This window comes from Dendronephthya gigantea, unplaced genomic scaffold (assembly GCF_004324835.1).
Source record: "Dendronephthya gigantea isolate DGI-Jeju-01 unplaced genomic scaffold, DenGig_1.0 000030F, whole genome shotgun sequence".
Lineage (NCBI taxonomy): Eukaryota > Metazoa > Cnidaria > Anthozoa > Malacalcyonacea > Nephtheidae > Dendronephthya > Dendronephthya gigantea.
The window spans coordinates 1,070,100-1,097,832 of NW_021163040.1; the positions used below are offsets into that span (position 1 = coordinate 1,070,100).

At 37.0% G+C, this 27,733-nt stretch overlaps 4 protein-coding genes across 4 annotated transcripts; 3 read left to right on the forward strand and 1 right to left on the reverse strand.

Moving 5' to 3' along the window:
- The first annotated feature begins 2,531 nt into the window (after positions 1 to 2,531).
- LOC114524208 (uncharacterized protein C7orf31 homolog) lies at positions 2,532 to 7,653 on the forward strand. The gene is given in 7 exon segments (XM_028545345.1): positions 2,532 to 2,959; positions 4,450 to 4,618; positions 4,620 to 4,642; positions 5,224 to 5,295; positions 6,069 to 6,098; positions 6,398 to 6,692; positions 7,259 to 7,653. Coding segments are annotated over 7 exon segments (864 nt in total). The 5' UTR covers positions 2,532 to 2,819; the 3' UTR covers positions 7,394 to 7,653.
- Positions 7,654 to 8,820: 1,167 nt separating this feature from the next.
- On the forward strand, positions 8,821 to 17,392 carry LOC114524199 (endoplasmic reticulum metallopeptidase 1-like). The gene is made up of 10 exons (XM_028545335.1): positions 8,821 to 9,664; positions 10,408 to 10,581; positions 11,162 to 11,488; positions 11,664 to 11,908; positions 12,153 to 12,551; positions 13,864 to 14,010; positions 14,621 to 14,817; positions 15,004 to 15,122; positions 16,321 to 16,505; positions 16,924 to 17,392. The coding sequence occupies exons 1-10, from the start codon at positions 8,881 to 8,883 to the stop codon at positions 17,083 to 17,085; spliced, it is 2,739 nt and encodes a 912-aa protein (XP_028401136.1). The 5' UTR covers positions 8,821 to 8,880; the 3' UTR covers positions 17,086 to 17,392.
- Positions 17,393 to 18,221: 829 nt separating this feature from the next.
- On the reverse strand, positions 18,222 to 21,680 carry LOC114524200 (intraflagellar transport protein 25 homolog). The gene is made up of 5 exons (XM_028545336.1): positions 21,497 to 21,680; positions 20,221 to 20,327; positions 19,770 to 19,838; positions 18,910 to 18,953; positions 18,222 to 18,789 (listed from the first exon to the last, which is right to left on the reverse strand). The coding sequence occupies exons 1-5, from the start codon at positions 21,586 to 21,588 to the stop codon at positions 18,685 to 18,687; spliced, it is 417 nt and encodes a 138-aa protein (XP_028401137.1). The 5' UTR covers positions 21,589 to 21,680; the 3' UTR covers positions 18,222 to 18,684.
- An 885-nt stretch (positions 21,681 to 22,565) lies between these two features.
- LOC114524271 lies at positions 22,566 to 27,425 on the forward strand. Its single transcript, XM_028545418.1, has 4 exons — positions 22,566 to 22,643; positions 23,885 to 24,125; positions 24,841 to 25,842; positions 26,487 to 27,425. The coding sequence occupies exons 2-4, from the start codon at positions 23,896 to 23,898 to the stop codon at positions 27,127 to 27,129; spliced, it is 1,875 nt and encodes a 624-aa protein (XP_028401219.1). The 5' UTR covers positions 22,566 to 22,643; positions 23,885 to 23,895; the 3' UTR covers positions 27,130 to 27,425.
- Positions 27,426 to 27,733: the final 308 nt, after the last annotated feature.

A 27,733-nucleotide genomic window follows, 5' to 3' on the forward strand; every position in this document is an offset into this window, starting at 1 on the left:
TGACACCCGGTTCGTCTAATCACAGCCTCGTACCCAGGCGCTTTTTAGAATAGTAAAAAAAAAATGTTGCTGGTATCAATAGGGGTCCTGCAATTGCAATAAAAAATACTAATTATGTTACATAGAGAGAATTACTAAGAAATAACAAATATATACATATATACATTTGTGCCAAAAGACACGTGGTTAACCTACTTTCTAAAATTATTGTACACTATGCATCCGTTATAGTAAAAGGATCGTTTTGCACCCTCCGTCTTCACCTTTGGTAGGTGGAGCTGATTACTTTGCCTAGTTTGGCAAGTACAAGTATCACGATTAAAAGTGAAATAGTTCATCAAAAATTGGGGCACTTCTCCGTTCAAGGATTTCTTAACCAAGTTTAACACGTGCCCTTCCCGTCTCTTATGTAATGGTTGCCATCTCAGAAAAGCTATCGCGTCATCACTTGGGTTGATCGACATGAATAAACAACTTCGGCTGCACGGTTTTGTAATTTCTCAAGACGTTCAGCATCAACCTTATTGCAACCACTCCACACTGAGTCACAATAATCAAAATTTGGTAATATAAAAGATTTATACATTGAATCTGCTGCATTTCCAGGTTACCGTGATATCATTCCTAATTCGCCTTAACATACCAATTCGTTTACTAACTTTGGAGAAAATTGCATCAACTTGCGATTTCCAATGTAAACATTCATCCATAATAACCGACCCAAATACTTAAATTCAGTCACTCGACGAACAACAGAATTTCCCACAGTGATGGTAAAATTATCGACTTTAGAAAGTCCGCTACATGCAGTGCCTAATAACAGACACTCAGTTTTCTTCACATTGAGAAAAAGTTTGTTTTTCGAAAGCCATTCATGTAACTCAGATAATTCTCTATTCAAGATCATTTCGATTTCAGAGACTTCTTTAGATGCGTAAAATATCACTGTATCATTCACAAATAGCACAAATAGAAGAGCCCCCAAAATTGATCCCTGTGGCACTCCAGAAGGCACTTCACACGGCTGAGAAGTTCCATTTCCTACATTGACTATCTGTGATCGATCCGATAAGTAATTTGTAAACCCAAACCATGCATTTTCAAGATCTTCTACTCCATAGTTTCGTAATTTATCCAATAGCAACTGATGATCAATTGTATCAAATGCCTTGCTAAGGTCTACAAAAACCGATCCTGTTAAGAGGCCCTGATCCATATTTCGACGAATCGAGTCCGAAAAAGATATGGTATGGAGGTAAGCTGGAAAAACAGTGGAAAAAACGCGAGCGTGGGTGTGCTTTGTTTTGGCAGAAAATCAGATTTCAACATGCAAACAATCAAATGAATTATACAATATAATATAATACAATACAATATAATTATTTACTGTAAGTATTCAATTAGATTCAGATGCTTCCTCGCTAAAGAAAACCACCCCTGCGTTATATATCTACTATTAATTAAAGCGCCTGGGTACGAGGCTGGTCTAATCATCTAGTACGCGGTCACTGAGGGTTAATTCCCGTATTTCACAACGTGTTCACAGTGCTCACTCAATGAAGAAGACAACCAAGCTTAACAACGACTTATCAAGTGCTGAGTCGGGACGATTCAGTGTAAATCCATGTAAATACAAAAAAATATATAGCTACTGATCTGAAAGTCGTTGAAGTTCCAAGTTTCCAGCCAGGCTTGTAAGTTGTCACAAATATAGTCACAATATAGTCGGTTGAAAAACTCGTGCCATCTAAGATGGCGAACTACTCTCAGCAGGACCGCCGAGGGGGGAGGCAGGGGGGCAGTTTGCCGCGGCCTCCAACCTGATGGAGCCCCCGACTAAAGAAAGACCCTAAAGTTAAAGCACCTTTAAAAAATGCTGGGCTCAGTGTATCATTCGCACACTAGTCGAAAGTACGAGTGACAGTCATTGTTTTTTTAATTTCTAAGGTTCTTTGATATTGTTGTAAATTTTTTTGCCCCGGGCCCCAAAATTCCTCTCGGCGGTCCTGACTCCGAGAACCGATATCGATGATGCTATGATGGCGTATTTCATCACATCATACTTTATTGATTGCATAATCAATGATGTATAAGTCTTTCAGTAGACTAAGACTTGTAATAATTATTACACGTTTAGCGCGAAAGGTAAAATCAATAGGGAAAATGAAGGGTTTTCACAGAAGATCCATGCGCGCTCGGCGCTCGTTCATGATCATATTCATTCAAAGCCCAACTTCGCCGTTTCTACTTTTGTCTATATATTTTGGTATCTAGGTTATTGAACTAACATAGGGGTATTAGGGTGCAACTCCATCAATAAGCTCTTTTGGCCGAAAAGTTCGTTTTGTATTCGAAGGCCTTCTTTCGCATTATACTTCTTTTAACGCCAGTACATTTTTTGTATGATAAAAAAGGTATAAAAATTTCTGTTTCACACACAATTGTTAGGTTAATCGATTCAGTGACTAATGACCTAATGAATCGTTAAGCGCTTATTAATGACAATGTATCGTCTTACAGTAACCAAGGCGAATTTTGTTTGCTTCCATCATACACCAACTAGCTATTCCGCAACAAAGATCTCAGATACTTTTGGCTAACTTTGATTTCTTCGGTCAACATCAATACCAGTTTTTTGGTGAATCAAATTCAGCATGCACGTCCGTGGTTAAGAAAGTCGGGACTGAACAAAGCAGACATACACATGCTGATAAATAAATACTGAAGTTGTCGCGTTCATAATGTTTACACTGGAGTGATATGGTTGAAACTTCTCGTCGTTCATATCAGTGATAGTCTGGAAAAATAAATGAAAAAAAATGCCGTTCAACGTGGAGTATATGACACCGTACCAGAAGTACTTGTATAAAGAGAGAAGCCCTTTAGATAGAACATCACAAACATACAACTCAAGTGTATTCCAAAGTGCCCCGAATGCTGGTGGAGTTGTATTTGTTAGGTATGTTGGTATACGGGGTCCATACGCGGGAATATATAAATATTGTTCTTTTAACTGACCAAGTTACGCCCAGGGTAGCTATTTTGTGCTTGGGAATGAGTCAAAAGTATTGAAATTTTTTTTCTCGCAAAATTAATATCCCAGTATAGTACGTTTATTTATTAATGACACCGAAATTAAGGCACTTCCAACAATAATTAGTTACCGGTTTTGTCTAAAGCTAATTTGTCGCTTTTCCCAATAAGTTGATACGTTATTACATTAACCAAAGTGTGACTACATGCTGTTAAATTCATTATGGAAACTAGCATGCTTTAAAAATATTATTTCACAAATCTATTTCGCCTGTGTGAGTGGAAAATTTGCGAGAATTTGTCATGCACGGGCAAATGAATTTTGGCAAAACCAAGGCCAAATGTGGTCAAATGGTTTTTTCAAATCAACTGAAGAAGTTTGCCAACAAAAATTTGCTCGTATAAAGTCCATTTAACACAGATTTTCGGTGCGATTTTCCTTCTTCACAGAAAAGTTAAAATTCGCCGACACCTTCTCATGCTGTTTAGAGACATTAATTAATTCTTATAAGTAATTTGTCTCGGCTTTTTTTCCCGCAATAAAGGAGAGTTTAGATCGTGCACATGTTTGTTTTAGAATCTTTTGCCAGAAATTTAAAGCCAGAGAATTACTAGGGAATTAGAAATCGTTTGGATTTGGTCAAGGAAAAATATTCACTCAGACACATATATGCAATTGTTTAAAAACGTCACTTTTGTCGTAACAGTTCGAACACGGTTTCTAAACGGAGCGATTTGAAAACAGGATGCTTGTCGTCGTATACTGTGAACTGTGAACGGCATATATGTAAAAGGGATATGGCTCTGGAAACGAGGTTGATATGTGAACGGTGGTTAATTCCGTAGCCATTAAGGCTCAATTCGCATTATGGCGCGTAATTCTAAAAAATATGGCTGATGTTCTTCCTTGCCGACTTTAAGAAAGTTTCTGTTAAGTTCAATTTGACGTTCGACCCCAAAACATGAAACACTTTCAAATAAGACATTTTTACGCGCGCATGTACGAAACGATACCGGACCCGATGATGCACGAGTGTTGCTCGCCCCCAATAAAGCCAGGGGCCGGTTGTATGAAAGCCGGATAGCGCTATCCACCGCGGATAATGGTTTTTTCAACCGTTCTAAACATGCTTGAAAAGTAATAAAATTTCAACTTTGGAGCGAACAATTATTAAAGAGGATCTTCAATTTAAAAATACTAAGATTTAATCAAAGTTATATGCAATGAACGGGCGATTTTAAACCGATTGAAAAAAATCACTATCCGGTGGATAGCGCTATCCGGCTTTCATACAACCGACCCCAGGATCGCTATATGAATTCGAATTCCCTGTTTTTTGACCAGACAGTTCCCCGGCAATAATGTTCAAATTTACGAATACTTATATATATTACTTTCCAAAATTTCATATACAGCAATGCCGCTACGAATCATGGGAACAATCACGATGAAAATATCAAGGCACCGTGGGGTCGATCAAGAAGTTACGCTGGCGATGGACCTATATATTTACCGACAGAACACAGGCCAAAATGTGAACCACCACCAGTACTTCAGAGAACGCATAAGCACTTTGGCAGTGGTTGGGAGTCTTTTTCCTCATCCCAGGTGAGTTACCCCTGATTGTAAGGCTCTAGCTATCATTCTTCCATGCTTACCCCGTATCACAATTAATATCAGCACAACATACAACGGTGTTTCAATGAGACCTAAAAGAAACTAAAAGCATTACAATACCCAGCAATGCATTACATGCATTATTGCCTTTTTGGCCAGTTTCCTTTTAACATTTTGATACGTTGGGCAAAACCAGGGGAAATTGTCAAGATTTTTTCTGGGTTGCATGTGTTGTATTTCGAAATATCTGGTGGTATGTAGGTTTCAGACGTCGAACTTTTGAACTTCTGATGTGCCAAACCTAATGTTAATGAGCTAAAGTTTTTGTTTAAGTTCATTTGCGTTCGATTCGCCGGATTCGGCACACCCGACGCGTTTGAAACAGACTTATGTTTTCGAAATCGCATTTCTGTAGTGAGTAATTAGTTAATTTAGGTTCTCTCATACGGTATGAAATATGAATCTATATAGAGAATAGCCGTAAAGTGAACTAGCTACCTCTGAAGTTTGATGCCAGACGAAAACAAAACTCTTCACCTATGATGCTCTTTGTTTCTTTTTTGTCTGCATAGAGGATATCCTTTCGTTCAATATTACGACTTGACCCAGCTGAAGAGAAGTGACGTGAGAAGCAGCGACGAATTGTAAGGATCAGTAATACCTGTTAATATCTTCAGAAATGTTCCTGCGTTGCTATGCTAGCTGGAATGGAAAGAACGAATATAGCTAATTAATGCAATAACTCCTTCCAGCTGATCTGGGTATAAAAATCAACCAATGAGAAGCCAGACCTTCGACAAAACTGAATTATCATTTCCTTCATTGCATATGACTTCGACACTCGAAAATATCAAGTAATTTTATTATATATAAGCGAAAACACGCCTATTTTTCCCAACTGTAAATTAGAATTTAAATTTTTAGCCTTTTATACTATTAGTTAGAAGAATAAGGACAAATAACAACAGGCGTATGATAACTCAGTTTTGTCGAGACGACTTATGACGTCATGATCTCAGATCAGCTTGTTGCCTTGCAGTTTTAGTTTGTTTTAGTAACGTATTGCTATATAACTATACAGACATTGACAATCAGCGGTGCAAAAGATGTGAATTCGAAATTCCAGCATGAAATCTACTCGCATCTTAATTCTATACTACCGCGGTCACCATGCCCCTATCGACACCCTGCTAAAAACATAAGCCTTTCTCATATCTCTAAACTGAATTTTGAGACCAACTAATATAATAATATTATTACTATAACGCTTAGCTGTTCAGTATAAAATAGTAACCGCCATTACATTTTTAAAAGTTTGGAAACTTCGCTGCAACTACACTGTAACAACAATACAATATTTTTTTTCACAATACTGCCATGTCTTTTATCTTAATTTTCAATTTTCTTCACCTTTAAGGATACCAAGACCATCCACAAGTCAATTGCAGTAAGCCTTAGTCATACCTCCTTAAGCGACCATGTGCTTGCGAATTTTCTCAAATGTTGTGCCAAGTCAGCCTATAGCCTTGAACTCAGCAGGGAAACGTCTCGCCGGTTATGTTAAGTGACCAGCACTATATTTAGCCCAAACAATACAATAACCCCACGCGTCTTTTTTACACGATTATGCATTCCCTTGCCATGCGTGTCTTCCTGTATTTTCTCTTGCCTTATTGTTTTGTCTGTAGTTCCCCGATACCATCCACCGTCTCCCATCAATTTTATTTCTCATTGTAATTCCTTTAGCGACAAACAGATCAAAGTGGATTTTCCACAAGAACACCCCCTCAGTTCACACATGTCCAGACAAGAGATGTTTCCTAAATTTGAAGTTCCTACAGTTGATCCTTTGAGCAACGAAGATGATCCAGGTGCGACAGTCGAAGAAACCTCTCTTCCCCAACTAGTTCCTGTCCCCAACCCTACCGTTGTTGTTCAAAAGATTATGGGGAATTTCGCACGAAGGGAGATTTTCACCCCGCAGGCGGGTGCCGTACGACGTCCTCTCACCATGGGTCATAGAAAAATAGAGCGCCTCAAGGTATAATTTGTATGTTTTTTCTTATGCTAAAAGGTTACTAGGAATGCAGGTATATTAAAATAGGTTGTGTTTTCACTCAAAAATGTAAACGGGAGTTCTGATGGCGAATGGGATGATCGAAAGCCAGAAATCTGCTTTGAGCAAGTTCAGTAAATTAAGTATGCTTTCTGTTGTGGGCCATCTCTTTCAACTTATTATCTCTTCGACAAAGTTTTCTTTCAGGCTTACGTTAAATTAGGATAATATACGACAGGGGATCGACAGGGGATAAAGGTTATATATAAGCACTGGAATACCAAAAGGAACGCAAAAGATCCCTTAGGGGAGGAGGGGGGGGGGGTATACGTACATTCGTGTTAACAGGCCGTAAAACAATCAATTTGAGAAGGAAAAAATAATGCAACACGAATATATGAAACATTACCATATCCCCCCCCCGAATTAAGGATTTCCGTGGTCCATGTACCAGGGGTCACAAACCCCGCACCCCGCACTTTGTACTGTTGCTTACTACCAACTGAAGGTATATACCATGGTAAAATTCTACTTCAATATTTTTCCTGCAGATCGAGAATCCTTGGTTTTCGCAACACGAAGTCATGACGGAGTTCAACAAGCAACACCCTACTGTGATTCCAAAAATTGACTTAAATATTCAAAAAAAGAAACAACCCAATTGGCTTGTTAAAAGCGTGGAATAGTTTATTTTAAACTAATTTATATAATAAGTATTTAAAATATGTTGCTGTGGGTTGCCGTTGCATGTAATGGAAATGACGATAAAATCACTAGAATTTTGCCTCTTTGGGAATTGTTTAACTTCCTGTGTGTTGACTGTTGTTAAAATTTTTGTTTTAATTTTATTCAGCGCATGGTGTTTCTTTCAACTGTTGTAAAAATGGTTGGAAAATAATAAAATAGAAATATATTGATGCAACAATTATTTTTGCCAAAAGGGGCCGTTAACAAAATACATCACGCCCTGAGCAGTGGGGGACTTGTAACGTCACGGGACGCAAGGCCATATAGTCAACTATTTGATATCACCAATGAGATATAAAGAAATTTTATTTTGAAAAACACTATCTATTGAATAAATCCAGCCTTTGTATAAGCGATGCAATCTTTAACTATCAGAGATTTCATAGCCGTGTTGCAGCTTTCAGCTTGATTAAGCAAGAACAATAACAGACAACGCATGGCAGCGTCTTCAAACAACTTAGCATCAAATGTACATGGTATAACAACTCGGCCTAAAATAGACAAAACACTTCTCGATCGCGACGTTTCGACCTGAGAGCCTTCGTCAGCCTCACTCTCCTGACTAACTCTCCTGACGAATGCCCTCAGGTCGAAACGTCGCGATCGAGAAGTGTTTTGTCTATTTTAGGCAGTTGTTATACCGCATTTGATGTTAAGTTGTTTGATTACAGTAGACCTGTTAGAATAAACCAATATTAGTAAATTGGCAGGGTGGCAGCATTTGGCAGAAAAACGACCTAACAAACCTTGCTTAAGTAAATTGCGTCACTTTTTAATTGTTACACTATCGGTCACCTTTCTTGCCAATTTAAGTAAAAGGACTAGTAGCGGATTCACAACAATTGGAAAGAAAATCAAGCGAAAAACTTTGCAATTCTGGTTGACCAATTTCACCTTTGATTTAATTATTTTTACATACGGTAACCTATATAGCAAATTAGTTGATTTTCATAGGGCTGTGTAGGCCTTTGTCCTTTGTCCTGATTGTCCACTAGTACTATAGGCCACTATAGGATTGAAAATGTTTCTGATTGGCCATTGCAGCCAGTTACACGCTTTCATCATCGCTTTGTCCGCAAATACGTCACAGTCAAAATATATATATAGGTCCATTTAGTATCCAGCCAATCCGAAATCATTACCTCGCGACCTAAAAACCGAGTTATGATTTCCTTTGGCTTTGTAACTTCTGTTTGTCTGCATTAAAAACATTGCATTAAAGTTTAACGCAACTGACCCAGGTCGCTACGCCTGGTAAGAAATGCCGGTAGCTTCATTGTTTGGTTCCGGAAGTAGTGTGAGTGTTGTGATTTGTGACAGAGGCCTCAGCTTTGTTTCAGGTAAATTACATAACCACTGTGGTAATTACATATGGTATTTTAAAACTCTTAATAGCTTTTGAAAGGGCGTCAGATTTCATTTAAGTATGAGTACAATCACAGGAGACTTTTTACGCAGACGAAGTACACTAGATAACAGATGGCAGCAACACGAATACAGTTCTCGAAACGGAGACGAGAACGGACACCGGCAATCAGTTTATAAGTACGAAGGTTTGACATTCACACATTGTTTGCTTGTACTTGTATTTCACGTGCTAATTTTTGGTTTGGCTGTGTACACACATCATTACGTCCCGGAGACAAAAGTGAACGTGGATAAACGCGATTTTGCAGAATGGAGGGCCAGACAACACTTGGACGAAATTACTTCGTATGGCGTGAGGCCCACGGGTAGCTTTGCAAATGAGCACAAAAGTGTCGAGTATCTGCTTCGCACGCTTCGGACCTTTCAGGAGCGAAAGCGTGGTGACATAATTCTCGACATTGACCTTCAACGGCCTTCGGGAACTTTCAGCATAGATTTCCTTGAAGGTTTTTCAAGCTATTACAGGAATGTTTCGAATGTGATAGCCCGGGTATCATCGAAAAAGAGTTACCCGGCCAAGCATAGTGTATTAATCAATGCACATTTCGATTCGACTTTTGGTGGACCCGGTGCCAGCGATGATGCAGTTAGTTGTGCAACAATGCTGGAGGTTATCAGGTGTCTGACGGAGTCAAACCCACATATTGAGCTAGAACATAGTCTTGTATTCCTGTTCAATGGGGCTGAGGAAAATTTCCTCCAAGCCAGTCATGGTTTCATTACACAGCATCCTTGGGCACACGACATTAGAGTGTTTGTTAATTTGGAGGCTGCAGGTGCAGGTAAATTGTGATGAGATTAAATTTTATTGCATAGACCCTCCAAGCTTAAGCCTGTTTTAAACATGGAATGTAAGCATAAGCTTAAGGAAAGACAATTAAAAAAAATGAAATGCAATATTGAGAAATGTGAGACAATTACACAACTTTAAAAGCAATTATTGATCGAGCCAAGAGTCCAAGACTAGACAAAAAAAATTTCAAAAGAATAAATTTCCTGCTTTGTCTTTTTTCAATAATATAATGAAGTTAAATATGTTTAATTTCTTATGCTATTTTTTATGCCATGCTATATCAGGCTTATATTGTTACCATGATATGATATCATGTTCACACTCCTGATTATGAGGATGATATACAATAACAAGTATAAATGTATCAATTATTGTTACATGGTAGTATAATCCCCTTCCTAATATCAGAATACATTAATATACATCCTCCTAATTCAGCTTCTAATGGCTAGCTGGCCCTGATTATATGCTTATGGACTAAGAACTCAATTTCCATGTAGTATATAATATTTTCTAGATCTATTTTCAATATTTTCAGTAGTTCTATAATTTTAACTGATACATCCAAAATAATCATAGCCATGCAATCCCTTTCTACACACATAGCTTGCATAATTATACATATTTTTCAAATGAGAAAAATGAGAAATGTAGTCATGTATTCTGGTTCATACTGGATTGTCCACTTCCTCCTGCATGATGCATTACAAAATTTTCCACATATGCCTTCAGGTGGAAGAGAAGTAGTGTTTCAAACTGGTCCTGAACACCCTTGGTTAATAAAGATGTATGCTAACTCAGCAAATTATCCATGTGCATCCATTGTTGGGCAAGAGTTTTTTCAAACAGGATTGATTCCTGGTGAAACCGACTTCAGAATTTTTCGTGACTATGGTAACATTCCAGGTAAATATAGCTGTAAGTTGTTATAAATTACAAGTAAATTATGCAACCAAGTTAAAAAAATCCAACCCACAAAACATTAAAACAGTACAGTTCCCAGAGTAACCTTTGAACTATTGTTTTATCGCAGAGGTTTTTAAAATTGTGATCAGCTAGGACATTGCCTGTCAAAATTCAACGTCTACTGTTCATGACATAGAATTTTGACGACTTTAGATTTGGCTATATGATCTGATAAAATACCCGGAATCAGTACCCTCGCACGCTCTGGGATTTAACAATTCGACACAACAATTTTATTCAATTATACAACGATTTGTTATTAACGAATATATTAACTGACTTGTTCTGACATACTCAATTTTTATTAAAGGTATTTTTTCGTGAATATACCCATTACCCATTGAAAAAAATTAAGCCAGTCAGAAACAAAGAAAAATTGATCCTGTTTTTTATCTGGCGCGCTGCATGATTTTTATTATGGTGCATGCTCAGGGTTTTTTGCGCCATTCGGCTATTCGACTACATTTATTATGATCTTCGCCTTGTTCTTTTTGCCAAATGCCATTTTTTTTAATTAAAGGTATTGACATAGCTTACGTTACAAACGGCTACGTATACCACACCGCGCGGGATATCCCTCAGGCCATAACATCAGGCAGTGTTCAACGGGCTGGGGAAAACCTTCTGGGCATGCTCATACAGCTATCGCAGTCGCCGCTTGTTGCTGATCCTAGCGGTGATCGACATGGCGCGATGGTATTCTACGATTTTCTGGGTTTATTTTTGGTATTGTACCCTCAGCGAATCGGTTGGATCTTGAATGGTCTTGTCGCGGCCGTGACGTTTGTTTGTATTGCGTTCAAGTTTTCTAGGAGACTCGCTAAGGATACCCATGCCTCTGATAAAGGTAAAGTGAAATCATGTCTAGAGTATTTGTCAAGAAGTCTTGGTTCTAAAATACAATATAAAATAGATCATGATGTTAAATAAAAATAGCAACTCTAAATTGGTTATTTTTCCATATTTATTTAAAGTTGAACCGAATGAATTCACAATAACGTCACATTTCATTTTACATATAGCTCCAAACAGATCAATCAGTTTCAATGGGACCTTGTATATCACGTCATTTGTTAAAGCACTATTCTACATTGTTTTATCATGGGTGTTGTCTTTGCTGTTCGTTTTTCTCCTCGCTAAGATGATAACCGCAAGCGGTCAGTCATTGTCTTGGTATTGCAAGCCTTACGTTCTAATTGGTATATACGTGCTGCCAGGAATGTTGGTAATGTGTGGAATACACTACTGGCAGGCAACTCATTTTAAGGTACTGATAATGTGAATACCCAAATTAATCTAATCAATTTTCACATGTCAGATCATTATCGAGTATCAAGCTTGAAAAGCTTGACAGTACAAATCTTTGTGGATGGTTTTCGATGCACAAACAGATATTTACAACTTTCTTTTAATAATGAAATACTACCAAAAGCTCATGTTGTTCATGGAATTGTCTTCTAAATGTTGTTATAATTGCTTTGTTTCATTGTTTCGTACGAAACATTGTTTAGAACACGTCTAGTTGGCCTGAAAGATGGAGTCAGGAAGCCCACATGTTTTACGCGACCTTATTCTTATGGAACACATTATTATCAATCCTGAACTATTACAATATCGGTTCAGCATATCTGTTTATGTTGATGGTGGCGTTTCCGTTACTCGGACGTGTTTTTATCTGGGAGGTCTGTCTTGGAAAAAGTCGCCAAACGACAACCTGCGGCAACGGCAATGCCTTCGTAACCATGTATCTGTTGTCAGTCGCAATTCCACTAATGCTGTGGTCATATATGTTTTGGATGCTGCTAGATTTTGTTATCCCAATATTTGGCCGAACTGGTGGAAACGAACCTCCAGAAGTTCCCATATCGCTTTTTGTTACATTTTTCGTTTTAGTCTTTCTGTCATACACGGTAGGTTTTTAAACACGGTACATTTTTTAACATATACAACCTTTCTTTTTGTTCGCGTTCACCTACAAAACGGTAACGTACACAACGCATCCTTTTTAGGGATTATTATTATTATTACTATTAAAAATCATACTGACTTTGTATACTACATAAATAATTATACGACATTTACATATTGGTCGTAATTATCCAGGTACAATTGTTGGTGGCAATAGATGAGTTTTTCATTATGAATGTTTTTCTCAAAGAAACGTTCACATAATTTTTCTCGGCGATCTCTCAATGACGTCGACGTCATATTCATTGTAATAAATGCTTCATCATACTTATGTGTGGGGAAACAGTTCTCGACGTTTCGACCTGAGGGCCTTCGTCACGAAGTTGTTTAAAGACGCTGCGACGCTGCTCCCTGGTTATATTGGAACTTATGTGTGGGGAGGATAATTTTTAAAGCGCGTTTTTGGATATCCAGGGTATATTAAAGAATGTATAGAAATGAAACGATAAGGTGCTACCTAGATTGGCAGGGGCCAGGGCCTCGTGCAAGAAGGATTCTAGTCTATAACATTTTATATACGCCAAAATATTTACGATATAGGCACTGATTTTCGTACATTTAATTCCCTCAAATTTGAATTAGTACCTAAATCTGCACTCTCATCCCAACCGACTGATCCCCCGAGTAAATCCATCCCTTACATACACATCCCTACATACACAACGTAGAAAAAATGGCAGAAACTTTAATTGGGACAGTTCCTTACTATAATGCTTCAATTGAAATATATTATATCAGAATTACTATTACTCTTACCAGCTGCAGGATGAATTACTGTAAAAATATAAAGTATGGAATTATCTATGCTGTATGCATTATTTTTACTGCGAATTTGAAATGGCCCTTGTATAATCAAGGTACACGCCTAAAAACGATCAGGTTGATGCAATGCAAATGAACAGGATTGAATAATGTTGCGCTAGCTGCCCGAGTTCTCAACATGCATTGAACAATAGGCCAGTTTACACTATACACTCAATATATCGACACGGCACGGCTAAAATGGGTACCCGTGCCAATTTCATCGTGCTCGGCCTTTGTATTGGTAGCCTGAACACTAATAAATCTGGGCACGGGTACCAATTAATTTTAGCTGTGCCGTGCCGAAATGTAAACGGGGCTAATATTGCTCAATGTTGTTGAAAAGTGCGAACAATATCTGCGGATATGGTTCAATACTCTTAAACCGTGCACGAAGAGTTTTTAGCAGTGTATACGTAAACAATGTTGTTTCCTTGTATATGTTTAATATAGGTCAGTCTGGTTCACGTTGTTAGCCATGTCAAGCCACTGATATTACCCTTGACTGGAGTTTGGTTATTTTCCACCATACTTGTTCTCACTGGAACTCTTTTTCCATATTCAGCTGAACCGTGGTGTCCAAAACGCTTGGTATTCCAGGTAGCTAGGAGGAAATGTGCTCATATAATTGATAAGGTGTTTGTTATAGAGATAGATTGAAAAGAAAATTAGTGATCAAAATCAAACGTCCCCGATTGTTTCAATGCCTTCTGGCGCCGATACGATCGTTTATTATTAGCGTACTAAAATTACTGGATGCTGATTGTTTGAGAATTATTTCAGCCGAATTTTGCATACAAACTAAACAGCCCTGGAGAAACTAAAAGGTCTGAAAAGTTCGCGATAAAGCGTGACGAAAGTTGAACGATTTTATTATGCTAATATAATAAACAAATAATCATGCGATGTTGCTCGTAAAATTAGGGATTAATGATACTCCTGATGTTTCTACATTTTGTACTCGCCCGGCGGCTCGTCCGATTTTGGCAAAGTTTTCAAACAGCATGCACTCGCACTATTAATCCCGAATGATACTCACCATCGCATGATTACCTATACTTACCTACTTTTCCATTATGCAACAATTATCTGGTTATTTCTATTTTCTAACCATTATGGGCTAAATAACTCCTAATCTTGCAGGTAAAAATATTTTGTTTTGACTCACTATGTAATGTTAAAATGACTATTTACCTTGGCATATTTTTAGCACGTGTCACGGACATTTTACGATAGGACGGGCGAAGTAAGTCACAGAGATTCGGGTCTTTGGGTCGTCCCATTCGACTACCTTGGCATCAAGCATATAGATTTTTTACCAGAATTCAAGGACGCTCAAAATCCCAATATGGATGAAGGATTGTTTGGTGATTTCCCGTACTATATGCCTGTCGGCTTCATGTTCGAGTAAGTGAGTCATTTTCTTTTTCATGTTGGGGTTAAGGTGAATCTCCACTAGGCAGAATTTTTCGATGCAGGAAAGCTTTTCGTTCGCTTTTTTTTCAAATGTGAAAATTCGACCTAAGTAGATTCAATTCATTCGGATAACATCGACTTTTTCGTACTTTTGAGTTTTGTCTACTTTTTCTTCAGTAAAACTTGGTATGTTCCGGGTTCAGGCCCAGAGGTCTCAACCTTGGCGACCTTGAAATTAATATCGAGGGAGAGTGGTAAGCGAGGACGCACCGTGAAGATAAAGTTCGAACTTAACGGTAAGAACGGCTGGACGCTTCTGCCTTCTTTTATCGAGTCAGCTGTTGTGGGCTGGAAAGATATTATTTTGAAAAAAAAATTCCCCTTACTTAGACCATGAAACATTATTAGAAATGGATTTAAAGGACAATGGTAACAATTATTTTGTCTTTCAAAGATGCATGCGTTTAAAATCTTTTTACAGGTTTTTTATAGCCTGTCTTTTCTAATTTTGACGGAACGAAAAAACTTGCCCGCCATTTTGGATTATTGAGGACGGGCATGCGAGGTGATCTCGCGCTCATATTTTAGCCAACTCGGCGCTCAGAAAGTTGTCGGAAATAGTAAAAATAGAAATATTAAAAATTTGACAGCTATTCCTTTCCCGCCAGTTTAAATCGCATATTGCGAGGTCACGCAATTTTCTATCTTGACGGCCTGTTATCAAGATCAAGATGAACCTTCCTCCGCAGGCCTGGTGATATTTTTGCGAGTAGAAATTTAGAAACGAAAGCGAGAGACGAAGGTAACCGCTTGTGACCTTGTTGCTTGCATGTAACCCGCATTTCCCGAAATCGCCCGAAAAGCTCCCTAGCGCCTGCGGAGGAGGTAGCTGGTTCTCGGTTGCAATTTCTACATTCGTAAAAGAATAGAAACATTTTGAACAGCTTATAATTTGTACTAAGAAGTAATTTAGAAGTAATTTTATAAAGCCAATTACCCTACATCTGATCGTAAAAAAAGTCAACAAGTCAAGTATTAATCCAAGATGGCCGTTGCTTTTCGTAAAAATATCACAAGAAGCAAGTCTATAACATGATTTTAGTGATAGTTCCAATGAGGCAATAAATTTTTTGTAAAGTTAATGTGGTCTGAGATAGAAAACAGTTTTGTGATAATTTTATGTGGGAGTCATCTTTACCAACGTCTGTATATAGGCTAATGGTTAATATAACCGTGGATCTGTTATTCGTAAACAATAATTACCGTAAGAATAATTAAGAAATGGATGAGATTTATTCAAGGAATATAATAATGTTATGAAATGTAATAATTACATATAATAACTTTTATATGTATCGGATTTTTCATAAAATAGGTGCAGATAATGCTCGCGCTGCATGTCTGAATAAACGAGAATAAAATTATTAAACGCTAATTAGATCGAGGAAAAGGATTTTTTTATATTTATAACGTATTCCTCATATCATCATGCAGGTCCATCTCACATGTCTCTGTACCTGTCACCAAGATCCGGTGTCGAAATCATCGATTCATCCTTGGGTGAACTGCACGAAAGGGTAATTTACAACGAGAAAGAAACTTTTTCCCGCCCTCAATACTTTGTGTACTATTCTCACGGAATATATACTGGTCCTTGGTACTTTTGGGTCGAGATAGAGGTAAGTTGTCTAAAAAGAGAATGATTTCACTGCTTGATTTGTTATCAGGTTGCAGCATTCTGTAAGGCTTGAACATGTTACTGCAGCTTGATAACAACCATGTTGGTGACTTGCAGCATGCTCAACATTATTTTGTCCAGTTTTCAACATTATTTTGTCCAGCATTCAAACGGGAACCACTTAGCGTTTTTAAACGTTTACAGAACAAGTCCGCATTAGGGCTCTCGACAAATTAATGTTCCGCTATCCCTTACTGGACGTCCATGCGATCTTCTACCATAAATCTTCAAATCCCCCAACCAAAGAGGGTGGTAGCCTTGTTTCGCTTACTCAATTTGCAACAAACAAACAACGTATGGAGAGTTTTTGCCTTGACAGCTGTCAGTTGTAACCAAACGCTGACTTTACTTTTTATCAGTCTTTTAGTGCAACTGAAGATCTGATCGACATTGCAATAGCTGGCCACTACAGTCACGGAAAAGATTCGCAATCCACATTTATGAATAATTTTATCAACAAACTGCCTGACTGGGTCAGTACAACCGCTTGGGTAAGCGCATATCAAAAATGGACATTCTAAAATAAATATACCTATACTTGCTTGGAGTTCAAGGAGTCAATGATTGCTGGATTAGCCTTTCATTATTTTACATGTTCTTTCATTATATTGGGTATTGGCAACATTCGTTCGTCAATTCCTCTGAAATAATAAAAAATTATGGAAATTATTTAATTATATTTTGCGGTATGTTTTTGAAATCGAACTACATTTTAAATTATTTTCAATCTTAAAAAAATTTTTATATATGTTATTTAAAAATGTTTAAAAGTTTAACCTCCTGATATTATTTAACCAATATATTTGTTGTTATATTTACAAAAACATTAAAATGGCGTGTTTATTGCTTATTATATTCTCATTGTAATAATTATATGTAACGGGCAATTTGATTCTCTGCATGACGTGCATATACGCTAAATAATGTTCACGGTTCGAGTTTCTGAATCGTATTCACCTAACATAACGTTTCTTACACTTCATTTTGAAGACTATTTCCTATTTACATCAATTACATTTCCTAAAAATGAATTTCATTGCAATTCCAAGAAAAATTGCAATTAACTAAATGTACATGACTGTGTATGTAATCGCCCATATGTTCAACCTCGCAAGCCAGGCGCAGCGTGGGCCGTGGAGCGTAGGTAAAAGAGCCTGGCTTGCGAGGTTGCCATATGTTGTGGTTGTAGGAGAATGGTTTTATTTTACACGGGTAGGTTTTTTCCAAATTTTAAAATTAGTGAGAAATACTTCAGGGAACTGATGTCATGTGTTAAAAACACTTAAAGCAGAAAAACGTTGATGCCGAACATGGCAAAGCACCAATTGTGCTGCCTGTACACATTTACAATTTTAAACACATTTTCTTTGTATAATTCAATCTTCCCACTACATTAACCTAATACTAACCGCTAGAGAGCTGCATATGCAAAAATTGTAAGCATGCAAGCACACTTCGGGAATTGTAAACAAATAATATAAAAACCAAATCAAAGTTGTGCGAAAAGAGATTATGGACGTTGTGTGCTTTTTTATTGTTGGGCACTGACACTAAATACACAAGAAAGACCCTAGCGATTACTCACCTTCTGAATGGCTAAAACAAAAGTTTAATTGCATTTGAACGACTGGCTTCAGTTGTAAAAACAAATATTACGTAAATTTGAATCCCGTTAATTTGTTTGCAAACTGGAACGATTACTGTAATATGGGCACTCAAAATAAAATAAAAATCAGTAAAATAAACATTACAATTGCCAAAATGGATATAGCTATAAATTATTTTTAAATATTTTTACAACCTTAGTCTAGAGGTAAGGTCTAGAGCCTATATATGCTATAAGGCTATATATGGTAAGTCTGAGGTTTTACAAGTTAAGTTCAATTGGGTATTGTTAACGCCGTACAAAACTTATAAGATACTATTAGGAGAACTTCAGATTTGACTACGGGACCTCTATGTAATATATTGTATAGCACCTATAATCTTTGGTACATTCCTTTCTGAGGCATTTCACTGTACTAGGCATTAAAAATAGTAAAGATACTCAGCTCAAAAATGAATAAATAAGTGTCAGTGGCCTCTTTTAGAAACTTCAAACCAAACACATAAATTTTGGGTCAATCGTCCAGTGAGCCATCAATTGCTACTTGATAGACAGCAGCGAAATGATCGTAACCCGACTTGATTACAAAGCGAAGATGATTTGTAGAAGTCGCTGGCATCTGAAAGTCAAGCAATCTCACAATTAAGAACAATCACAATTTGTCAGCATTGCTTTCAATAACTAACAACGTGTATCTTTATTTGGTGTATACATTTATATGATATATATACTGTCTTACCGGAAATTCGTCCATTTGTAGTTGACCATCGAGATTGCTCAGTTCTAGAAACGGAATTTGTGAACATGTGATACAATTTTAATTCACTGAATTGCATACGCTATAGAGTATCAGTAGTGCACCACATTTGCTATCAGGTCGGACCAGTACATCGAAAAGAGATTTGAGTGCATTAGGATGCTAAAGTTTTGGGTGTATCTGCACGCACTATCTCTTCCTTAACCTGCAACAAATTAAAAGACACACTATTCAAATTGAAAATAGTGACAATGTACCTACAACATCGAAAGATATTCTCAAGGTACGACAAGACTACCATAGCCTATGACAAGTAACTTTCAAATCAAAACGTCTCTCACCTAGAATTTTTTTGTTATTAATATATGTTTTATTATATAATATGAATAATCAACAGTAAAGGCTTGTTCACAGGATCCATTTTTTTCGGATCTAATTCACTTTAGATGGATGTTTTATAGTCTGTTGACTCAAATGTATATAGGCAGCAAATCAACTCAAGCCAATGCAGTACTGCATTGTCAACAATAACATGCAGACTACATTTGATACGTCAGAGACTCAGAGGATCGTGTGAACAAGGCTCAAGATATCCACCACGTGATCACCTCCCGCGAATACCAGTGCATGCATGTGTACATCAGGAGAAAAAAGGTTAGTTTGCAAAGGCTTAGTGGTCTTTTTGAAGAATTAACGTTTTTTGAGTGATTTCAATTGTTTAATAGTCGTTAAAGTTTTTTTCGATTATTAAATGTAAACTTAACGTAATAAACTTTTAAATGAACGTAAAGAAACGTATAGGCATAGCTACTGTACATAATCTTAAACATATAGTCACAAACCTTTCTGTGAAAGTGGTTGAAAATCGATTGGTTCTTGTTCTGACGATTTTTCAATAGAAATTTGTTTAACTGAAAACGAAAAGGTAAAAATCCAATAATTTTTTCATCGATTTTCAGTGCAACGTCATATCAATGACAATGACGAAGTCAATATATGACAATGAATCGCTGCTCTCTTCAAAGCGATTGTTCACCCACTTCTTTAAATGAACTCGCAACATGATAAGGTAAGTCGACAAGATTTTGGAAGGGAGGAAGTGGCTGGTCAGACTGAAGCCTGGTAAACACAACATAGTATTGACTATTGTTAGGAACATTTTTTTATGCCTAAAAGACTAATACTGCTGTTGGGATAAAGTTTTGTAATTGGAAAAAGTCTTGCCAAGAGGAAGAATTAGGGGGAATAACATCATAGTCTACTCTGTTCAGATGCCCCAGGAAATGACATTACCATTTGAACAAGTCATTTTTATAGCATCGATTTCCACCGTGGAAGGAAAACTTATTACGAATTCTTGTGGGAACATTCCTGTTGTTGACCAGAATGTGTTTTTATTTCTAAATTATAAAAACATGAATTAAATTGACAATCAGGACAAGTACAATAATAACAGATCTGGAATAAAATGGATATTTTATGATTCTTGCAATTGTAGTATTCTTTGCTTTAATAATTAAATGTTAAAATGCTTGAAGAATGAGGTCAAGTATGATCTAGTTGAAAACTAAATTGAATGCTACAATGCTACATGCTAATTGAATACAAAAATCTGGTAGCATGCAAAGTCTGCACAACAATGTAATCATTATATACATTTGGGGCCGGTTGTTCAAAACTCGTTTAGCTTAATAACACTGGGTTAAACCAAATTTTTTTTAATCGCTTGGTTACAAAGTTGAATATTTCAGACAAAAGCCATATTTTGTAAAGGTTTTTTTTAAAGAACAGCAGATTAAAATTTAACCCAGGGTTAGCGCTAACCCAGATTTAAACAACTAGTCCTTGCATGTTCACTAGACCCTATACAGTCAGGTAGAAGAAATTCGACATTTTCAGTAGTATAAAGCACCTATATAGGTACAAAATTTTCTACTTGTACATAAACAAACTGCATTGGAGATGTTGGATGACAAAGACTTGCAAATAAGCCAAACCTATGACCCAATTTCCACTCTTACACATTCTTTTAAAAAGTGATGTTGACAACATTGCTATATATGCAGTAAGACAATTAAAAATAAGATATATTTTTGTGAGTTAGCGCAAGGCTTCATGTTCCCCTACCCAAATGCACTCTTATTGGCTAACGTCGAACATATTAAATCAGAATTCAAAATGTTACACTAATAACCATGCAGACATTTGACATTTCAAGCATGGCAGCTACATAATATTCAAGTAATTCAACTGAGTTCTATTAATAAAACAGAAATTTCCTTTGAAATTTGCAGTGTTTGGCAAAATGCAATCTATTTAAGGAACAACAAAATGCTGTAAAAATAATTCCCTTAAAGACCTGACAATTTCCAACCAATTGGCTTGTTTTAACAAATTGACATGAAATGCTATTACACAAGGACTTGTTATAAGCCTCTTTACTACGAAAGCAAATGTTAATCAAGCCTAGGTAGGATTTATTAGTCTATATGTTTCAGTATAAAAAGTATAAATATATCTGATGTAATTGAATAAATTATAAAAATGGGGTATAATATCTCAAACCTACCCATCAATGATATTTTCAGGAGGGTACTTCTCATCATATGCTGTTGATAGGCTTATCCTAGCTCCTCGTTTAACGAGTGCAACTTCGATCATTTCGTGCTGTTGCTGACTAGCTGCAAAGATACTTTGTAGCTCTGTATTCTGTTGTCAACAACACACATTCAATGCAACAACATCACTGAACAGAACAGTTTATTTTTGCCTAAATGAAGTACTTCTTATACGCTGTGGGAACCATGAATAATAGTCCATGATCAGTGGGGACTGGGGAGGGGGAGGGAACGAACCATAGATTGAACCGATTCACGATTGTCGGACATTGAACTCATTTGATCAGTGATTTGAACCATTTCCCTATTAATAAATGCTGATTGCTGACCTAAAAATATTCATCGGTTTTGAGATTTAGAGTTAGAAGATGCATACCAAAATTAGCTAAATTGGAAGGTTTGGTTGCCAAATGCTGAAAAATACGAAAAAAATATTGCAAATATTTTGTATAAATTAGAAAAATTAGTCTTACGCGTGTAATACCATAGACAATCCAGACATGTCTTCTGTATTGTCTTTGGTATACTAATTTATACAAACTTTGCACGGCTATATTTTTCACACATTACAATATTCCGCTACCAAACTTTCCACTTTACTAAGTTAGGCGTGTTCTTTCTAGCAGTGTGCCGATGATTACTCATTATTATTCCTATAGTTTTAAATTCACTGGATTCAATTTGGAGCTATCGAAAATTTAAAAATTGTTCATATTTTCTGTGCTGAAAGCCTGAAAACACTGTCTATGTCTTTATGACGACTTGTGAACGTCGATACCTAAACGGCCCATACCTATATCGGTGACACATCTAGCCTCCTCAGCACTCAGCAGCTATCTCTATACCATATTTATTATTGTTGTGATCATTTCCCAAACAATCACAAGTTCACAACGATAATCAATATGGTATGAATACCAATTGGTGTGAAACTGCGAAAAGTCGCTTTTTTTACCAACCTGGAACCTGGTGGCAGTGCGTTAGAAGTTAATGCGCCCCGCCCCCTGTAAAAACCAGAATGTTTTTAACAGCTGATTTCCGATTTGAAAGTTCTGTTCTTCTACGAGGTAACTACACCCGATCCTCAAGAAAGTCTAGGTATGTAACAAAATTGGATGTACCGGGGTAGTTTATAATATGTTTTGTTCGTTTCAAGGACCGTCACGTTCATTGGGATAAATTTAAGAATGTTTACGCAGAATCCTAGTTTCATGTATTAATTTGTATTTTGATCTGTTGATATTGTTCTACTGTCATGCATATACAGTATGTATTTAAACTAATGTAAGTCAGTGAACAACGTTCTACTGATATATACTCTATGAATTTCGTAAAACAGTAAGTTTCACTGATTGCTAGAAATGGAATTGCTTGCCCAGCATTTTCCAATATACTGTAGTTTTAATGACTAACAATTTTCTTTCCTCAATATATACAGTGTCAATTGACAGTTGTATTTTTGGTATATGCCCTTTTGTTTTGTGAAAGCATAAGAGCCTCAAGCTCCACTGTTTCACTATAAACTCCTGCATATTCCAAATCCTGTGTAATATGGCTACCATAATGAAAAATATTATGTCAGTAATGCACTCGACTTTATACTCATGCATCATTTCAGCAACAAGTGTTTATGAATATTTAGTTTGAATAATTTGGCAGCATCTTATGTTAACCATGTTAACATGACATTGCTCTTAAAAATGCCCATTTTTTTATATGTACTCTTTCTTCATATTTTGCCCACACAAGTAATTCATAAATTATATACACATGTAATTCAATTCAATTATATATACAGTAGCCAGTTGATTTAGAGGACCCCTTATCTGATGAAACCAATGGATTAATAAACTATTAGTAAACTATTAATATACACTATAAACTATTTGCTTAGCTAGTATTATTTAGAATTTTCCTTCTTTTGTGCTGGTAAATTTTCAATGAAATGAATTCAATTTTCTAGTAGCTGGGAGCATTTTCATAATATTGTCAAGGTAGTTAATTGATAGCACCTTTGAAATATGTAAAGTTGTGTGGAGTAAGCAGAAGCTAAATGTTTCATATATGGTGCATAGGATTTCTAATTTTTAAAATTATTTCTTACCAAAACAAGCTTACTAAGGCCACATACAGCTCGTTTGTAATTATGCAGTCACTCATTAACAGTTATAATCTTAAATCTTGTATCAATGATTGCACAGGCCTATTTAATAAGCTCACAACTTTGTGTATAACATATGTCATATATTGATCTACACACAAGGTGCAAATATGTTTTCATGACAAGTAATACATATGACACAGGTTTCATTCACATTGAATTTACCATAATTTTTTAGGCTTATAAAACATGCTATCCCTACAACTTGTATCAGAGATTCAGGCAGGCACTTCCCTTGTAACTCCATTTCAACCATGGTGGGAAATCCTTATAGACTACTCTCTTACTGGTATGCTGATGGCAGTTCTGTTAGGACTGGCTGGTGTTACACTTACTGGTACCACAGAAATTGTCTGCGTTCCAATCCTGAGGAACAATCAGACAACTGATCTTAGTATTGCTTCATATGTGAATTCGAGGTAAGCTTTTTATTATCGTGCCTATTTTGCAAAATTAAAGTTATATTTTAGGCAATAAGATATTTAAAATTAACGTAGTAACCTACTGAACACCATGCACACCCAAGTTAATCTGTCGAAGGGAAAAAAATTCTGCATGACATATTGTTGTGTGTATATATATATATATATATATATATATATATATATATATATTAATATATATATATAGGTCCATTAAGGTGCTTAATTATACATTGTATATGTATAAAGGTCCATTAAGGTGCTTAATTAGGGCCTGTCTACACTAGTGCGTTTTCGTTTGTATGCGGTTTCGCAAGACCGAAAACGCATCGATCGATTCGCGTTCACACTACCGTTTTCGTAGCGTATTCGACTGTTCACACTAAAACGCTTGAATACGATGATCGTATCGTAGTCTGACGTAAAACGGTAATTTGCGCATGCTCGGCATTTGTTTAGTCGATTATGGCTAGTTCTTCGCAGGAAAATAAACCTAAAAAGAATGCTAATAACAACAAGCAGGAGGCGTTCATATAGTAGAAGACCTAGATAAAATGTATGTTCGTAAGACAGCTATTTGTCTTCGGTGTGAAGCCATCATGGCGTTATACAACGCAACATTTAACTGCAAACAAACAATTATGTTTGCTAGAAGCATGAAAGATTTGAAAGTCCCGTGGTCTAAACATAACTTCGCCATATATTTGTATAGATGTTCCAGAACATTTGGTGGCAGTTTTCTTCTCTATTATCCATACGTTGCGCTTGTATTTTATTTGGTGTTGCTGTTTGGTCACATCGTTTCCGTGAAGTTGCCCTCGACAAGTTCATTCCTCGAGCTTATGTTTCAGCTTTTCGCTGACTTCAAAGCGCTTCGAAACTCGTCCGTCTATTTTGGAGGCCAAGCCGTGGTCACAAACCCCGAGGAACAACGGATGAGCAACGAGACACAGAAGGGCGGGAAGCTTTACAAAGTGCTGAAAGTCGAAGTCAAGCAGCAAATCATTGGTCTTGTAGAACGACTTATACTAACATTAGAATCAAATCCCGGATTCTTTCTGGTATACGTTATCAAATCAGTGATTCTCTTTCTCGGAAGCGGTTTGGTAATCGCTGGAAATGTTTTTGCCCTTGTTGTCTTTGATTGGGATTTGGTGTTTGATTGCGAGCTTGAAGCGTCCGTGGCATCATTGTATAAGACAACAACATGTACAATTCCCGCAGCCCCTTTCCTATACAGTTTGATGATTGTCACCTCGAGTTTCTCAGCTTTCATCCTCATTCTTACCTTGCGTGCGATGTTCTGGCTGATTCAAACGAGAAATTTTCGGTCTGATTATTTGAACACGTGGAAAGAAAGGAAGCACGTACTCAGCGAGCGACCAGGATTTCGAGATTTTATTTTTTGTTTAATGTTGATGAAGCATAATGGCACGGACGGCGAGGCAGTCTATCAGACTGTCAACTCCAGCCTGCAGATATACGCAAGCCTTAAGATCGAGCAACATTTCGAAAACGATCAACTCCTGGGCACAAGTGTCGCATCTGATGTACAGTTCGAGCGGGATAACTATATCTGCGACACAATGCTGCGGGAAATGGGCATGCAGAGCAAAGAAACGGGAGATAGTCACGATTTGATCCATACGTTAAGCCGTGTGTACGACCATATTATGGGAATAAATGATGGCGACAAGGAAGAAGCCGAAAAAAGGTATGGAATCACAAATTATAGATACCATTACCAGCTCACTGCCAACGATGATAGTGTAAACCGGCCGGTAGTTCGAAAGGCGTTTTGCTTAGTAAATTCAAAGTGGCAAACAATTTTTTTTATCGAACAACTGAGCTGAAGTATGTATATGTCCGGTTCGATATGTCCAGTCATTCACAAGGTGTATTAGAGTATTAATTTTTTAAACTTTGGTTTAATAATCCAACGTTTTCCAAATTAAACGCCTTTCCAACTAACGCCCCCAGAGGCTGATTACATTTACAGCATTTTCATACAATAGGCTTCTGAAGTATTGCATAAATGATTGTGTGATTTTTCAAATATGATCACATTAAGTCCCATATATATAATTCAAGTCTGCATTTTGCTATTTGTGCGGAAATTCATTTGAGTATATTGAATGTCTGCAACATTTTCTGCTTTTGACCAGTTGTTAAAAAATAGTGTGCACTCCTTTGTTTTTTGGAGAGAAAACGCAAGACCACTTTGTACGACGTGGTAGGAAGCTTCATGAAATATATCACACGGTACAGCTAGAGAGAGTAATGGTATTTCGATATTCTATTATGCAGTATAATCGATATAAAGTCATATAGGCCTAAGAATAACATTTCTTTTGTCAGATTGCGAAAGGCTCTCGTGGACGAATTGATCTCTCACCCAACCCGCTACAAAGACATGATTGACAACAGCAAAGAAAACCTCCTGTCGTTTCGGGAGTACGTGAAAAGCATCCAGGACGGTTCGTTTGAATCTGGTGAGGTGTTTGAATGTAACTTCGTATTGATAGCCTTTGCGAATTGTACTCGGCTGAAGCTTGTGGTGGTTAGACCTCACGTGTGCTCATTTGTCTTCACCCCTCTGTGTGAAGAAGGTGACAAGCTGAAAGACGCCTACCTGAAGCATATTCCCCCAAGGGATTACATCGCCGTCCAACCAATCGACAAACCGTCAGGCGAGCAAGTCACAAACAAAGATCGCTTTTTAGAACGCATGGACTACGCGAAAATGCTTCAGGCCGATGCACTAAAATCGTGGCGTTCGATTGGATATAAGAACTACCTAGAAACATTAACATCGCTGCTGCCCAAGTACCTTACCGGCACAGAAGATGTTTTCGATAACGTGGATGGTTTTCCGGTCAACCGCCCAGTCATGTCTCACGTGGCGCTTTTAGAGGACTTTGGTCTGGTAGGAGATGAAGACGAGCCGAACGAAGAGGGGGATGTTGCGAAGGAAGAGGACGGATCTATGGTTATTAATTGATGAGATCATTGCAAATATACTTTTATACTTAAAATATACAAAATTACATAGAAGAACAGCCAATGAAGGGGATCATTTACATTGGAGAAGAAAATGACGGAAAAGAAGAGTCGGAATTTTAAGTTTCTTAGAGCCCCCGAAATTGCAACTGATCAATTAGTGTCAGATTCATTATAATTTAATATCAATTTATTTAATAGATTTTTAGTATGGATCTGCACTCACATATATAGTAATCGTGTTTTCTATCTTGCATGTATGGTATAATTATATGTATATGATCACATATTTTATGGTGGGAAAAATCTATCGAAAAAGCGATTATTTATAATTTATTGACCCGGAGTGTAAGGGGATTCGGCGAAATATTTCCCGAAGTGATGATATAAACGAAATATCATTGCGTTTATTTTGCCGAACCCCCTGAGCGGAGGTTCTATAAATGATATATTATACCGAAAATTATAATATTTTCTCCTGGCTAGCAGAAAAAAAGTTTTCCAGAAGCATACTTTATCCACAAACTACGTCATAATGCTGAGTTATAAAGGTTTTTTTGACCAATCATACATACTGCGGGAAATGCATCACTTTCAAAGTAGGT

What these genes read in the sequence shown, in the direction of transcription:
- LOC114524199 (XM_028545335.1), top strand. Translation starts at nt 8,881, where the DNA reads ATGAGTACAATCACAGGAGACTTTTTACGCAGACGAAGTACACTAGAT. An exon ending in GGCAGGCAACTCATTTTAAG is followed by an intron (nt 11,909 to 12,152) that starts GTACTGATAATG and finishes AACATTGTTTAG; the next exon opens with AACACGTCTAGTTGGCCTGA. An exon ending in GATAAAGTTCGAACTTAACG is followed by an intron (nt 15,123 to 16,320) that starts GTAAGAACGGCT and finishes ATCATCATGCAG; the next exon opens with GTCCATCTCACATGTCTCTG.
- LOC114524200 (XM_028545336.1), bottom strand. Translation starts at nt 21,588, where the DNA reads ATGATCGAAGTTGCACTCGTTAAACGAGGAGCTAGGATAAGCCTATCA. An exon ending in CCTGAAAATATCATTGATGG is followed by an intron (nt 20,328 to 21,496) that starts GTAGGTTTGAGA and finishes TTTATAATTTAG; the next exon opens with AAATAAAAACACATTCTGGT. An exon ending in TACAAATGGACGAATTTCCG is followed by an intron (nt 18,790 to 18,909) that starts GTAAGACAGTAT and finishes CTTGACTTTCAG; the next exon opens with ATGCCAGCGACTTCTACAAA.
- LOC114524271 (XM_028545418.1), top strand. Translation starts at nt 23,896, where the DNA reads ATGCTATCCCTACAACTTGTATCAGAGATTCAGGCAGGCACTTCCCTT. An exon ending in GCTTCATATGTGAATTCGAG is followed by an intron (nt 24,126 to 24,840) that starts GTAAGCTTTTTA and finishes ATATTTGTATAG; the next exon opens with ATGTTCCAGAACATTTGGTG. An exon ending in AAGGAAGAAGCCGAAAAAAG is followed by an intron (nt 25,843 to 26,486) that starts GTATGGAATCAC and finishes TTCTTTTGTCAG; the next exon opens with ATTGCGAAAGGCTCTCGTGG.